The 16,379-nt window shown below is 39.0% G+C and overlaps 1 protein-coding gene and 1 pseudogene across 4 annotated transcripts in view; one reads left to right on the top strand and one right to left on the bottom strand.

Moving 5' to 3' along the window:
- Positions 1-16,379, top strand: part of Fer (FER tyrosine kinase) — a 417,682-nt gene that overhangs the window by 67,754 nt on the left and 333,549 nt on the right. For all 4 annotated transcript variants that reach the window (XM_004652481.3, XM_045132276.1, XM_045132277.1 and 1 more), the window contains exon 3: positions 16,022-16,195. In XM_004652481.3, the coding sequence (XP_004652538.1) occupies positions 16,022-16,195 (174 nt within the window). The remainder of the gene's footprint in view (positions 1-16,021; positions 16,196-16,379) is intronic.
- LOC105943649 lies at positions 13,564-13,975 on the bottom strand (annotated as a pseudogene).

The following is a 16,379-nucleotide window of genomic DNA, read 5'->3' as shown; positions in this document are numbered from 1 at the left end:
CTTCAGGCATCCTTTCCTTTGTTTCAGTGTAAAGTAGGTGCACTGTCTTCCTTCCAAATGCTAATGTATTTAACAGTAGCAGCTTCAGGAACCTAAAACCTGCCTCTGTGCCTGTAAATTATTTTTTTTTTTCAAGGTAGGGTCTCACTCAAGCTCAGGCTGACATGGAATTCATTATGTAGTCTCAGGGTGGCCTCAAACTCGTGGTGATCCTCCTACCTCTGCCTCCTGAGTGCTGGGATTAAAGGCATGCGTCAGCACACCCAGCTTGTGCCTGTAAGTTTTATAGTTGTTTGAATTTTTTCAACTTTAAATTTCTCACTTCCACATCTTTAGCCAAGCATATCAATCCATTAGAAGTTTAACCTTGATCAAACTTTTGGACTTGGGCAGCAGAATGAGCCAGCCCTTATGCCAGTAGTCCAGTTCCAACAAAGTTGTCTGCAGGACTGGAGAGATGGCTTACTTGTTAAGGTACTTGCCTGCAAAGTCAAATGAGCCAGGTTTGATTCCCTAGTACCCACATAGGGCCAGATACACAAGGTGGAACATGTACATGTCTGGAGTTCATTTGCAGTTGCTAGAGAGACTCTGGTCTTTCAATCTCTTTCTATCTGCCATTATTTTTCTCTTTCTCTCAAATAAATAAATAAATAAATAAGAGAACAAATAAAATATTTAAAAATATGTTGTCTGCAGTCTTTATTTTTCCTTAGAAAGTTCATAATTCAGTCCTCCAAATACAGTTCTCTCTGCACTTACCATTTTCAATTTTTCACCAGAATAGCCCATAAAACTTGGCTTATTGCACTGCAAGGCATTTTCAGTTGCAAGTACCAAGTCCATGCTCATTCCTCCAAAACAAAAGTTCCAGAAGACCAACATACACATGGTCAGATTCATCACACATAACACCCCACTCTCTGGTACCAATTCTGTCGCAGTCACCTTCATGTCACTGGGATAAACTTCCAAACCTGGCATAAGTTATGGGAGGAAGGCAGTTATTTGAAGCTTACAGATCCAGTGAATGTTCCATAATGGCAGAAGAAGCTGTCCCCCTTTCACAAGTCCACACAGAGAGAAACTCCACCACCAGCGCCAGAAGCAAGCACGCTCTAGGAACTCTGAGCAGGGCTCAAGCTCTCTGCATATCTTTAGGCTAAAATTCCAGATCTTCCCCCAAACACATGTTAGGGCTGGACCCTAAGATCCATCCATAGTGACACCTCTTCTTGCCAGGCTGCTGAAGATCTAAAGCTTTAATAAACTCCTGAATCTATTGGAGTATATCCATTCAAATTTCCATCAATCCTTTATCAAAGATCCAGTAGCTATAGTTGCTTGAATTAAGAACTGTGTCTTTCATTCTGTTCTGTTGGTTTTTATATATCTTTTTATGCCAATACCATGTTGTTTTGTTACCATGGTTTTATATTATAGCTTTATATTAGGAATGGTATTTCCTCTAGAGGTATTTCTTTTGCTGAGGATATTTTTGGATATCTGAGGTCTGCCATTCCATATAAAATTTGAGATTGTTTTATCTATTTCTGTGAAGAATAATGATTTTTTTTTTATTGGTATTGCATTGATTGAATCTGTATATTGCTTTTAGTAGCTTTGTCATTTTCACAATATTAATTCTACCTACCCAGGAAAATGGTAGTTTGAGTTGAAAGCCACAGTTTTTTAGGCTTTGAAGAATTGGGATTGAATATTCTTTAGATGTCTCTTAGGTCTAATCAATCTAGTATTTCTCTATTGGGTTTCTGCTTGGATGATTGGTCTAATGATGATAGTGGGGTATTGATGACTCCTACTGGTGATGGTATTAGGATTTATTTCTGATTTGCTGTTTTATGTTATAAAATGTGGTGTACTTGTGTTTGTTGCATATAGATTTATGATTGTGAAGTCCTGTTATTAGTTTGTTCACTTGATAAGTAAAAAGTGGCCTTCTTTGTCCTTTTTAATAATTACTTTTAGTTTGAAGTCTGTTTTGTTAGACATTGATTTAGTCACACCTGTTTGGTCCTTATTTCCATTTGCTTGGAAAATCATTTTGTACCCTTTCACCTTGAGGTGGTGTCTGTCATTAATTTTGAGGTGAGCTTCTTGAAGGCAGCAGATGAAAGGGTCCATTTTTCTGATCCACCCTGTTAACTTTTATCTTTTTGTTTATTTTTATTTTTAATTTTTTTTCAAGGTAGGGTCTTGCTCTAGCCCAGGATGCCCTGGAATTTTTATGTAATCTCAGGGTGGCCTTGAACTCACAGTGATCTTCCTCTACTTCCTTCTGAGTGTTGGTGTTAAAGGTGGGTGCCACTGTGTCTGGCAACTTGTGTCTTTTCATTGGTGAGTTAAATCCATTAATATTTAAAGTTATAATTTTGAGGTTTAATTTAATCCCTGCCATGCTGGAGTATTTGTGGGGTTTGGTGCTTTGAACTTTCTGCTCTAGTTTTGGTTATCATATTGGTCCTCTTGTAGGTTCTTCAGGCTGGTTGTTCGACTTGTCTGTGTGGAATTTTTTCTGAAGTATTTCTTTAGGTTTTACTGTGTTCATATACCACAGATCTGATATTGTCATGGAAAGTTTTCCTTTCTCCATCTAATTTGAGGGATACTCTTGATGGGTACAGTTCTTTGGGTTGGAAGCCATCATTTTTTTAGGCTTTGAAGTATTCCATTTTAAGCCCTTCTCACTTCATTGGTTTCCATTGAAAAATCTCAGGTTATTCTGGTGGGATTGTCTTTGTATGCAACGAGTTATTTCTTGCTGCTTTTACCACTCTCTTTTTGTTTGCATTGTTTCATTTTTTTTTTTTTTTTTTAATGAGGTAGGGTCTCCCTCTAGCTCAGGCTGACCTGGAATTCTCTATGTAGTCTCAGGGTGGCCTTGAACTCACAGCGATCCTCCTACCTCTGCCTCCCGAGTGCTGGGATTAAAGGCATGCGCCACCACGCCCGACTTTGTTTAAAATTTTAACTGTGATGTATGTTGCAGTCAGCTTCATGTTGCTGGGATGAACTTCCACACCAAACACAGTTTATGGGAGGAAGGAATTTATGGAAGATTACAGATCTTGGAGAAGGTCCATAATGGTGCAAGAAACTGGCTCCCTTTACTTAGATCCACACAGAGAGAAATACCACCAGCAGCACCACAAGCAAGTGCACTCCTGGAACCCCAAGAAGACCTCAAGCACGCTCTGAATCTTAGGCTGCAATTCAGATCAGCCCCCAAACATAACTTAGGGCTTTACACAAGGATCTAACCATGTGATACCTCTTCCAGTCAGGCAGCTGGAAATCCAAGAAACTTTAATGAACTCCTGAATCTACTGGGGGACACCCATTCAAGCTAACACATTTCACTCCTGACCACCAGTAGATTCATAACCATCTGAAATTTTAAATTGTATTCAGTTCAACTTTAAACGTTTTGGTAGTCTTTACAAACTTAAGATAGTTCCAAAGTCCCAAGTGTCATCTGAAAGGAAAGCTTATTGTGCTTTTATTGTGGAATTCAAGTTCTCTTGTCACCTGTGTGTTTTCACTGGAGGCTGCCATTGTGGGGCCAGGCAAGTTTGGTGGAGCTCTGTCTCTGTCTCTCTGTATCTCTGTTTCTGTCTCTGTCTCTGTCTCTCTCTCTCTTTTGGTATGTGTTGGGATCTACCCAACTCATGATAAAAGTCTTACTTTATTAAGGAAGAAGTAACTATTTTCCCTTGTAGGATCTTTAAGTGAATGTTCTGTTTTAGGTTTGAACTGGATTGGAGTGGGATGGGGTTATAACCACAGAGGTGCAGGTTGTAGGGGTTTCTTGTGTGCCAGCAGCTCTGGGCTGGTGACTATTATGAGAGCTGGTTTGGTGGTCTGGAATCTCTTCAGCCCGTCAGCCATGCCTTGCCTTTGGATCTCTGGAGCAGTAGCACTTGCCCTTACTTCCCTACTGTACCCTAGCAAGTAGGTTGTGGAGGTGCATGCATATTCCTGTGGGCTTGCCAGATACTCCTGTACTCACTGTCTGGGTCAGAAGCCAGGTGCAAAGGAAGAAGAGGTGGACCAGTGGGGAATGATTGAGCCGGCTCCCTGGATTCGGCCTGACAGAAGGTCCACCAAAGTGGCTGGTGTGGGGCATTGGTCTGCAGGGGCCACCAGGCAGGAACACAGGAATGTGAAGGTGGCCATAGTTGTGGCTTGGTGGCAGTTAGAGGATGTGGCTAAAGCTGCATGTGGGTTCACCTCTGCCTATCTGCCCCCAGCAAGCAGGCTGCCCCCAGCATTTTCCTGCCCCAGGTAGCACTTCCCCAGCAGCTACCTGATCCCAATGAGCAAGCTTTCTCCCTCTATTAGTTTTTTATCAAAAGTAGGGCTGGATCAAAAACTTTGGGCTCATAAATTCTGGGGAACCCCTCCTTAAACCCCAAATCCTGCATCAACAATACTTGTGGGGTCCCAACCAGGCCACACCAGCAGCAGCAGGGGATCCTAGATCTTGGGAACTGGCCTACTCATATAGGAGCCTGGCAGCCCCACACCAGCAACAGCAGGAGGATGCAGAGCTGGGGGACTGTGTGGGGAACCTGGAGGCCAGGCCTACTCACACTGCACACATGTACCCATCAGCTCAGAGGAAGTAGGAGTTGGGGAACCAGGGCCCAGGCCTACTCAGCTGTATTCATGCAGTCCAAGTAGCCCCACACCAGCAGGGGAACCTGGTGTCAGGGAACTTGGATGCAGGGAGCCAGCAGCCCAGGTCTACTCATGTGGCATGCGCTTGCAGGCTTCAAACTGCCCCACACCAGTGGCAGAGGACTCTGGAGCCTGGGAACTGGAAGCCCAGGCTTTCTCTTGCCACATACACATGCCTACCGGTGCCTGGGAACCCAGAGTGGGGGAACCAGGAGCAAATACTGGGGAACCCAGGCTTATTCAAGCGGCGTGTGCGCAGGGTCCTCAGTCAGTTTTGATATAATACTTGATTTGAAAACACAAACTCTCACAAGTATAGTTGACACATTAAGGACCAACTTGAACCTTACCTGAATTTTTTGGACGGATAAAACTGGAGTAAACACTAGGTAGATGCAGAAAACTGTACCAAGCTGAATCAAGTTGTTTAGGACTATGTTTGAGACCTATTCAACAATGTTTTACTGGCTACCTTTGTTATTCATTTTATTTATTTATTTATTTATTTATTTATTTATTTATTTATTTTTGTACTAGACTTAATGCACATGTAGTATTGCACCTTCAGGTACTATTTTCTACCAGTTTCCGGAAGTTTACAAGGTATAACCCATGCAAGTATGCAAAGTTCCTCTCATTTTTTTTTTCATTTCTTAAAATTTATTTATGAGCGACAGATAGAAAGAGAGAGAGAAAGAGAGAGAGGGAGAATGGGTGCGCCAGGGCCTCCAGCCTTTGCAAACGAATTCCAGAGGTGTGCGCCCCCGTGTCCATCTGGTTAACATGGGTCCTGGGGAATCGAGCATTAAACCCGGGTCCTTAGGCTTCACAGGCAAGCGCTTAACTGCTAAGCCATCTCTCCAGCCCATCCTCTCATTTTAAATGTGCTCTTGGTTAATTTTTGAGTGTTTTCCTTCTATGCATATCCATGAACCTTCTGACTTTTATTGTATGATTTTTCACAAGTCAGCGATTATTATGGACACAAATATTTTGTTACAGTAGACATTAATCAAGGAGCATTAAAGTAGTCATCAAAGCCAAGTACATCATACTTTCTGCTCTTAGAACTCATGAACTGGTATTTTTTAAAGGCTCTTGGTTGCTTTGGGTTGCAGCCACAGTTGTGATCCTTTGGAGTAGGGAAGCCAAGATGATTTGAAGAAAATGCAGAAAAAGAAGCTCTTATGAATTGGGAGTGTCATAAGTTATCTTTGCACTTGGAATTCAGCCTTTGAAAACCTCTGTATTAGGAAAATTTAATGAGTTGTTTTCTGGATTTCTATATCCCCTAGGACATAGAAGCTACTACATTTTCCTCATTTAATAGGCAAACTCAGAATAAAAATTGTTACTTTAGAGAATCACTTATTTTGAGTTATTGTGTAATTAAGAAATCATACATTCTTTATGGGATTTTAATGTTGAATTAAAAATTCAAGCAAAAAGAAAACACCAATATTTGGAGGATATAAGCTATAGCAAAAGGGTATTTATGAACCTGGTGTGATGGCCCACACCTTTAATCCCAGCACTCTGGAGGCAGAGGTAGGAGGATCACCTTGAGTTCAAGGCCACCTTGAGACTACATAGTGAAGTCCAGGTCATCTTGAGCTAGGGTGAAACCCTACCTGAAAAACCAAAACCAAAACAAACAAACAAACAAACAAACAGACAAACCCAAAGACAAAACAAAACAAAACAAAAAAAGTATTTATGACAGCCATTATTTAGGTAGTTTGCATGTGTGATTCATATTGTTGACTATTTTCAATGTCTTGCTGTAATTATACCTCCAGCAGTAGTTTGTTCTTTTACTTAGTGAGTCAGAATAAATACTTTTGGTATTATGGACACAAAATTCTTAAATTACTACCTGCTTTTGGGATATTCATTTACCTTACTATACAGCTGTTAGTTCAAAGGTAGAAAGCAAGCAAGGGTATAATGAGCTCTTCTAAAACATATATTTACCTTTTCTGTATACTTTATCTTTTTTATTTTTAAAAATAATATGTATTTTCCTTATACAGTCTATCAACATTATAACTTATACTGTTGACTCCTTTTGGTTTCCTTATCATTAGTCATTGTAAGGTTTTTGTTAATTATTTTGTGAATCTGGAATGCTAATTTAATATCTTCAACTAACAGGAGAAGAAAATTTCTCAAAGTTGATTCATTTATTTTTATACTTTGAAGTAAAGGAAATTCATTTATTTATAGAAAGCATATTATTTTTGACCACAAAACAACAGCCTCAGGATCACATTTAAAAACAATAATTTTTGAAACCATACTTTAAGATAAAGCTAGTATTTTATGATATAATATGAATAGCTTCCAGTTTATAACAACTCAGAATTTGAAAAAGTTTTTTATTTATTTTTTGTTTTGTAAATTTTTTTAATTTTTATTAACATTTTCCATGATTATAAAAAAATATCCCATGGTAATTCCCTCCCTCCCCCCCGACACTTTCCCCTTTGAGATTCCATTCTCCATCATATTACCTCCCCTTCTCAATCACTGAACTTACATATATACAATATGAAAAAGTTTTAAATTACAAAAAATCTCAAACCAATAATTTTGTTTTTCTTAGGCAACGTGTTATTTATGGCTCTGTCTTACAGTGTTGCTATTGCCTTTTAAAAATATTTAAACTTATTTGCAAGCAGAGAGAGAGAGATAGACACGTCACACATGGGGCTTGAGGGGAGAGAAAGAGAGAAGGGGAAGAGAGAAAGAAAGAGTATGAGAACGAGTTGGTGAGCCAGGGCTTCTAGCTGCTGTAAATGAACTCCAGATGCATGAGATACTTTGTGAATCCAGCTTTATGTGAATATTGGTGAATTGAACCTAAGTCATTAAGCTTTGCAGATAAGCATCCTAACTGCTAGGCCATTTCTTCAGCCCCCAGTGTTCCTGCTTCTAATTATTCTGTGTGTTATGGGGGTTTGTCAGAATGATGATTTTTTTTTTTTTTTAATTCATCTGGGTTGGATGTTGGAAGAGTTGGCCATTGGATGGGTTGGCCATTAAATTAGTTAGAACCTCAATTAGAGGGAGAGACATTTAAAAAAAGTTTTTTGTTTATTTTCATTTATTTATTTGAGAGCAACAGACAGAGAAAGAGGCAGATAGAGAGAATGGGCATGCCAGGGCCTCCACCTTCTGCAAATGAACTCCAAACACTTGTGTCCCCTTGTGCATCTGGCTAACAAGGGTCCTGGGGAATCAAGCCTCGAACTGGGATCCTCAGGCTTCACAGGCAAATGCTTAACTGCTAAGTCATCTCTCCAGCCCGTGAGAGACATTTTTTATTCAATGCTGGGGCTGGGAAGACAAGACAGATCCCTGGAGCTAACTGATCAGTCAATGTAGCCTAATTAGCAAACATCAAGCTAATAAGGACCCTGTCTCAAAAAGAGGTGAATGGTGTACCTGAGAGTGACACTGCAATTTGTCCTCTAGCCTACATATACATATACTCGTATCTGCACATATGTACCTATGTACATGCAAACACGTGTGCATGTATGTCACAACACACCTCTATAAGCAAATAAAAGAAAGAAAATACTGTGAGTTAGCAGAAAGTAGATATGATTAAAGCGAACAAGCTGAGGATCATTTATATCTAAGTTTTAACACTTAACGTGTGTATTTTTCTTTTTGTCCAAATAATTTTTTTATGAGAGAGGAGAACTGGTGTACCAGGGCCTCCAGCCACTAAAATCAAACTCCGGATGTGCGTGCCACCCTGTGTGTATATGTGACCTTTTGGGTTTGCGTCACCCTGTATGTCTGGGTTATGTGGGACCAGGAGAGTCAAATATGGGTCCATAGGCTTCACAGGCAAGCATCTTACTGGATCAGCCATCTCTCCAGCCCTGTCCAAGTAATTTTTTTTCTAAATCCTAAAGAAATATATTTTAAGATAATTCCTTGGTGTACTTAGAATTTTACTATCCGTTAATGATAAAACAAGTTCATATGTTAATGAAATGGATGTGCTTGTATATTGTTATATAAAACATTAAATCTTGTCAGGATATAGAGCATCTTCAATATTTTTCTGAGTTGATCGATATTTTGATTTTATAAGTCAATACTGAGAATACTACATAAATAAGTAGTACAAAAATGGCATTACTATGTTACTGTGTTTAGGGTGATTTTAGAAATTGTTAGAAATTTTGTCATAATCCCAAGCCAAAATTTGTTGAACGTTCTATATGAAACTCAAGTCAACAACTCAGCAGTTTTTTTTTTTTTTTTTTTTTTTTTTTTTTTGGTGTTGTTTTGTTTTGTTTTGTTTTTTCAAGGTAGGATCTCACTCTAGCCCTGGGATTCACTATGTAGTCAAAGGCTTACCTTGAACTCACATCGATCTCCTATCCCACATGCTGGGATTAAAGGTGTGAGCCACCATCACTGGCTCAGTAGTTTTTAAAATAAAATATTGAATCTAACATAATCTAGTCTAAAGATAATTTGATCCTTAAGAGCTAAGGAATGATATTTAGCATCTTTGTTTTCCATAATTAAGCCATTATGTTTCTTTAAGAGCAAAAATCTTGTATGTCTATTCAAAATACCTCAGTTCATAGCATCCAGTAGTCTTGGACCAGAGTCAGAGTGTTTCGCACATGTGAGTGCAAAGTGCTCATGCTCTGTGTTCAAAACTAAGGCTGCAGTGAAGCCACAAGTTACCACACAGGTGAGTACTGCCAGAAACACTTTTGTTATACATTTGATTTTCCATTAATTTTTAGTTGTCACATCTTCAGAGACATTTCACTGTTGTATAACTTTTCACAGTACCTACATTCAATTACATGACTTCATATAGTGTCATGACCCACCCATATTTTATGTAGCTGAGATTTAGGCTAGGGAAATTACCTTTAAAAGGGTGATGTTAGAAAGAAATAATGACGACCATCAGTCCACCTCTTCTGTGCTAAATGGGATTTGAAAGAAAGAAGTCCAGCATGTATTTGATATAATTTCATAGAATTGAAGTATCTTAAATTCATCTTTTATTTTCTCTTTCCTAATCTCCCTCCCTTCCTCTGTGCCTCTCCCCCTCCTTCCTCCCTCTCTCCACCCATTATCTTCCTCCCTCTTTTCTCTACTTTTTTCCTTCATTTTTTTTCTTTCTAGATCTGATATAGCCCAGGCTAGCCTGATCTTCCTGCCTTTACCTCCCAAGTACTGGGATTATAAGCATGTACCACTACTCCAAACATGGTTTATGTTGTCTGGGAACAAGTGTATTTTTAGTTTTTGTTTTCTGAGTTTATCTAGGAGATTTAAAAATAAATTGAAGGGTTGATTGGGTTGAATAAGAAGAGAGAGGGCTTTCTTTTTTTAAAGAAATGTTGAGCAGAAGGAACCAGTTAAAGGGAATTGGTAGGCAAAATATTGTAACAGAACAACTGTAGGAACTGGAAAGGGACAAGGGCGAAGCAGGGTAGAGAGCAGAAGCTAGCGAGAAGGAAGTAGATGTTGCCCCAGTTCTTAGCAATAACTCATTATTTTCTTTAAATTTTGCAAAGAGGTCATCTGCATATTAGCAAAGATCATCTAGAGCTGGATGAACAAAAAATTATTCAGTGAGTGTGAGCTATAAAAAAGAGTTAAAGAATTAAGGAGGAAAGTAGCAACATAGAGAAAGCTCACAGGGTCCTGAAGCTGGAAGGAACTACCAGGGTCGTTGGTCAGTTCATCCAGGGTTCCAGGGTTAGGTGACTTGCTTCTGAAAGGAAAAGGAGACTGGCCAGAATTATTCTTCTTCCTCAGAACAAGACAGGTAGCCTTTCATGTCTAAGAGGAACAAAAGATTGTGAGAAGCACTGGGTGTCATGGGTCTAGGAAGCTGCAAGAAGAAAGTATTGGGCAAGGGAAAGTAATACAATTTCTGGGAGTTATATATTTGCTTTTTTTTGTGGTGATGGAGCTCAAATCTAGGGACTCATGCATACTAGGCAAATGATCTACCATTGATATATTGACATGCATGGGTATATTCAATCCATGGTTTTATTTTACCCTCCCTCTTGTTTCCCTTCCTCTTCCCTTTTCTTCCTTCTTTCAATGAACATTTAGCACCTGTTGTTTTAGATATCAGAGAAAATAACTAAAATGGTGATAAGAGACAGGATTACCTTCATGGAGTTTTTAAATTTTATTTTATTTTTGAGGCAAACACAACAGACTGACTTTTTTTTAATGTGAGGGAGGGAGGAAGGGAGAGATGGAGGGAAAGAGACAGAGGATTGATGTGCCAGGGCCTCCAGCCACTGCAGTTGAACTTAGATGCATGTGCCTCTTTGTGCACATATGCTGCCGTCATGATGCGTCTGGCTTATGTGGGAGTTGAACATGGGCCTTTAGGCTTTGTAGGCAAGTGTTTTAACTGCTAAGCCATCTCTCCTGCCCAAGTTTCATTTTTAGTTTAGGAGACATAAACCTAAAAAATACCAAAGGAATAAACAAACCAGCACCATGTATACATATTGATGAATAACTGGTCAAAGATGAATAATAGTGGACATTAGCCCTAGAGGAAAGTTAGTCGATTTCTAGAGAAAGAGATGGATTTTGCTGTGTGAGTAAAGGAAACATTTCCAGGAAGAAGGAGACACATCCATGGGGAAACTGGAGCTTGATATAGTTAGGACACTGTAAGAACAGTGATTTTGTAATTAGTTTCTGAGCTTGAAAATGGTAAATCTTGAAGTTGGAAAGATTCACAGAGAATAGGTAATGGGTGACATTTGGATTTTTCTTTTAGTACAAAGCAAATGAAATGAAGAGTTTTAAGTGTGATAATGATACTAATTCCCTTTGCTATTTTAAGTGGAATGGATTGGAATGAAACATCAGAGTTCAGCATTTGGCTGGTGTTGTAATAGTCTAAGCCAGACATAATTATAACCTCTGAAAGGAGTGGCAGTGGAGATGGAGAAAGTGGGTATGTTTGTGGTTGATGTTGGAGATCAAATCATAGGATGTGCTGATGGATGTGTTCATGGGTTGGGTGGCTGGAACTTAACCTCAAAGGATCAAGGGCCTTGCAGGAAGCAGGGGTATTTATTAGCAACATTAGGACTTGGGGAGTGGATTATAGCTAGATTTTTGTTAAAGTTAGACAATAAATGGGAAGTTTTGATAGAAGATGGTAAGGAGTTTTCTAATTTTAGAACAGGAGGTTTTAAGGTTATATATAGATCTACAGAGAGTGGTCTGGGTGGGATTAGGAGGTATGGATGGTGATGTGGGATGGACAGTGCAGTGCCCATAGTGAACAAGGCTATGAAGCAGGGTGGGATGCGCCTTTCTGGGAGAGGAGGTCAGTCTGACTAGTTGCATGGACTTTAAAAAAAGTGTTATTATACAGGGTTACTTAAGGCTATTTTCATGGAAGAATACAATTATTTGGAATATAGTACTCCACTAGCTTTCTCCTTCTTCCCCTCCCCAATTAGTCTTCTTTGTTCCCAAACAGTTTCACTTCTACTTTCATGTCATCTACACCCTTATAATTTAATCTATCTATACACCCCAGAACTCAGAAGTGTGAGAAAACATGCAATATTTGTCTTCTACGACTGACTTAATCTGCTTAATATGATCATTTCCAGTTCTGTCCATTTTCTTGGAAATGATGTAACTTTGTTCTTTTATCCTAAAAAAAATTGTGCATATAAACCACAATTTCTTTATCAATCTTATTTTTGGATACCTAGTTTACTTCTTTAGCTTAACTGTTGTAAATAGTGCTGCAATAATTATTGATGTGCAAGTATCTGTTCTCCAGTTTTTAATGCTGTCATGCAAGTCCTCTTCCCCAGGAATCATCAGGCTCAAATGATTGCTACATACAATAATAAATTGTGGCTTTAAGGCATTTTGAGATTTTACTATTTGAAGTAAGGGCAGACACTGATTCCTCTCATTTACTTATTTATTTTTGTAATCTTAGCATTCTATATATGTTATGGGCCATTTTTATAGCATGGCATTTTTTAAAATGTGAAAATATTAGATGAAAAAGGCAAAACTATACAAGCTGTTAGGACTACTGACTATGCTTATTAAAAATTTTTATTTATTTATTTGAAAGTGACAGAAAGAGAAAGAGGCAGATAGAGAGAGACAGAGAATGGGCGTGCCAGGGCCTCCAGCCACTGCAAACAAACTCCAGACAAGTGCGCCCCCTTGTGCATTGGGCTAACATGGATTCTGGGGAATCCAGCCTCAGACCGGGGTCCTTAGGCTTCACAGGCAAGCATTTAACCACTAAGCCATCTCTCCAGCCCTGCTTTTTTTTTTTTTTAAGGAAGATGTTTTGGCTTGAATTTCCTAGAGGTATAAAATCTATTAAAAGATACATAGAAATCTATCATTCTTTTAGGAAACCTTGTAGGTCTCTCTGATCAAAAGCTCACTGTGGATGATAGCCACCTGTTGGTACTGGGAGTTACAGGTCAGTGCCCACGAAGAGAAGGAAGAAAAAAATAACTAATATAAAAGAGTTAGAGAGAAGAGGGAGGGAGGGAAGGAGGAGAGAGAGAGAGAGAGAGAGAGAGAGAGAGAGAGAGAGAGAGAGAGAGAGAGAGAGAGAGAGAGGCTGTAGAAGATTAAGATCAGTCTTCATCGTACCCTCTCCAGTGCCTCGTGACTCAGATGTTTCCTGTAAGGGCCTAGTGAAGGTTCAACAATTTGGTCTGCCTTTTAGGATGTACATTTCAGTGCACAGAACAACAGGAGGAAAGACACTTTCATGGAGGGCAACTGAAAAGTGTTGTGCAAAAGGTCCATATTGCTCAGACGTGGAAGGACTGGACTTCAGGGCCTGTGGTCTTCCTGAGCTCGGCCCTCCTCTTTGATTGCAGGGGCCTCAGTGGGAGCTGCTTCCGTAGCACACTCTGCTGGCTTTTCCTCCTCATCCTCATCATCTTGGGGATAGAGGTCCAGGTGTTTCTGCATGCACTCCTGCATGGCTCTGAACTGGTCTACACAGTCTGAGCCCTTGATTTCTTCTGTGCTATAGTGGATGCAGGAAAAGGCTGACCTGAACTGTTCCCCACAGGGGTCGCTGGCCATTCCCGTTAATGGCTCCACTTGGCAGTATCAATCCATGTTCTTCCTATGGATCACTGGGGTTGTCATCTACCAGCTCAGCACTTCTGGGAGTTTCATGGTCTTCTTTGATTACAAATGTAATTCGATCCTTCCCTTCCTGTGGGCAGTAGGACATGGTTGCTCCCAGCGCTCAGAACTCTCAAAAGGTGGCAGCTGCAGTAACGGATTCCATGATTATGTTTTTTTTTTTTAATTTTTTTTTATTTATTTATTTGACAGAGAGAGAATAGAGAGAGAGAGAGAGAGAGAGAAAATGAATGGGCGTGCCCTGCTGAGCCATCCCTTCAGCCCACCATGACTATGTTTTAATTCATATTTATGAATCCTCTTAGAGTTAGCATCCTTTTCAGAGGTTTTAGATATTTGCTAATCCACCTTACAATAACAAATTATAAGGAGTGTAAATCACCAATCTTTTTTCATTGTTGTTTTGAGAAACTTGCACTGTGCACTACACTGTTCTAGAACTCATAGTGTAGTCCAGTGTGGCAATTTTCCTGCTTCAGCCTCCTGAATGCAGAGATTACAAGGGTGGTCCATAGGTGCATCTTTGTTACATTTTAAATGAAGGGCTGTATCAATTTTAAATTATTTTGTGGTGTAAAAAGCAAGTTAGTTGTCATATTTGCAGATTTGAATGTAAATCTGATGAATTCACAGGCCATATATCATGTTTTATGTACATCATGGCAACACTACAACCAAGACTGATCCTCTCCTTAAACACATCTTTAAAGATTGTTCATTTATTTATTAATATATATTATATCATATCATAGCCAAGATTGCTTAGATATCAGTGAATGTAGATGGTAGGCTGTAACATTGATTTGTATTCTAAAGAAATTTTGAGTTAGGGTTCTATTGGGATATTAATAGGAAAAAGAAAAATGTATATATCAAAAGTAATAGAGTAGAAAATTATTATTATCTGAAATTATATACATTGATCACTATTAATTTATTTGAGAGAGTGAGAGACAGAGAAATAGGCAGACAGAATGAGAGAGAGAGAATGAGTATGGGCAAACTAGGGTCTACTTCCATTGCAAACAAATTCCAGACACATGCACCACTGTGTACATCTTGCTTTATGTGGGCACTAGGTAAATGAACCTAGGCTGTCAGGCTTTGCAAATAAGTGCCTGCTAAGCCATCTCTCCAGACCTTTGCTTATTTTTAAACAAAATTAATGCTGATCCACCCTGACTGGAGTAGGTCCCTAATTAGTGTTTCTGAACAGAATTTTGAAGACATAGGGAAGAGCATTCCTTTGTTACTTTTTTTCAGTATATAAAGACTAGGAAGACTAATACATTATAATGTTCTGGCACTCTCCATGTCTACTTTTCCAAATCTATGGAATCTGTGTTATTGAGACAATGTGTTGTGCTATTGAGTCCTATTGGTGTTGGTGTTTAGTGGTAATAGAAATAGAAATACAGAATAGAGAATAGCCAGGCATGATAGCACATACCATTACTCCCAGAACTTGGGAGGCAGAAGTAGGAGGAGCACTGTGAGTTAAAGTGTGAGACTGTATAGTGAATTCCAGGTCAGCCTGGGCTAGAGTGAGACCCTATCTCTAAAGACCAAAAAAAAAAAAAAAAAAAAAAAAAAAAATCCTGAGACTACTAGTGTTTAAGACAGAGGAAGCAGGTACCAAAGCATAAGAATGAACTTTTGCAAAGGGAGGAAAGAATCTGGGAACATTGTACAATAAGATAGAGCCACTGAAGCCAAAAAGAGACAAGTTTCAGGAAGAAGCAAGGCACCAGGATTAAATGCAATAGCCAGGCAGATGAGAATGTAACTAGGAACATGTCTACTCATTTTTTATTTGACCATTTGCAACTGGTGACCTTACTGGGGCCTAAGAATAATGTGGGCATAATGCTGGGAAACACATGAGATGTATGGATTCTCAGAGTCCCTTAATTCTTTCCCAGTATTCTTCATAGGCTATCATGATTGATTTTGAAGCTTTTGCCGTTGAAGATGTTAAATCATTCACAGTTCATTGTACAGTTGCTCGAAGCCTGTTCTTTTATGTTAATATACAGATTGATATAACAGTGTATATTTAAAGTTCTGGAACACTTAAATTGTGACTAAATGAAATCTAATACTTACACCCATTTTCTTTCTTTCTTTTGGAAAGTCTTGGCTACTGATGATTCAGCAAACAGAACAACTTAGTAGGATCATGAAGACACATGCAGAGGACCTAAACTCTGGGCCCTTACACAGGCTTACCATGATGATCAAGGACAAGCAGCAGGTGAAGAAGAGTTATATGGGTGTGCATCAGCAGATAGAGGCAGAGATGATCAAGGTTTGTCTTTCCTTATGGAATTAAATAATTCCTTTTAAAACTTATATTTTACCTGGTTTCAACTTAAATTTATTTATTCATCCTTTCTTGAAAGCATTAGGTTTTGGGTGTATAATACTTTCTTGTATATAAAACATTGATTGTAAGATATTGTTATTTCATTTCTGAAAACAAACAAACATAA

Source organism: Jaculus jaculus, chromosome 13, assembly GCF_020740685.1.
Source record: "Jaculus jaculus isolate mJacJac1 chromosome 13, mJacJac1.mat.Y.cur, whole genome shotgun sequence".
NCBI classification, from domain to species: domain Eukaryota; kingdom Metazoa; phylum Chordata; class Mammalia; order Rodentia; family Dipodidae; genus Jaculus; species Jaculus jaculus.
This window is presented reverse-complemented; position numbering and strand designations above follow the sequence as displayed.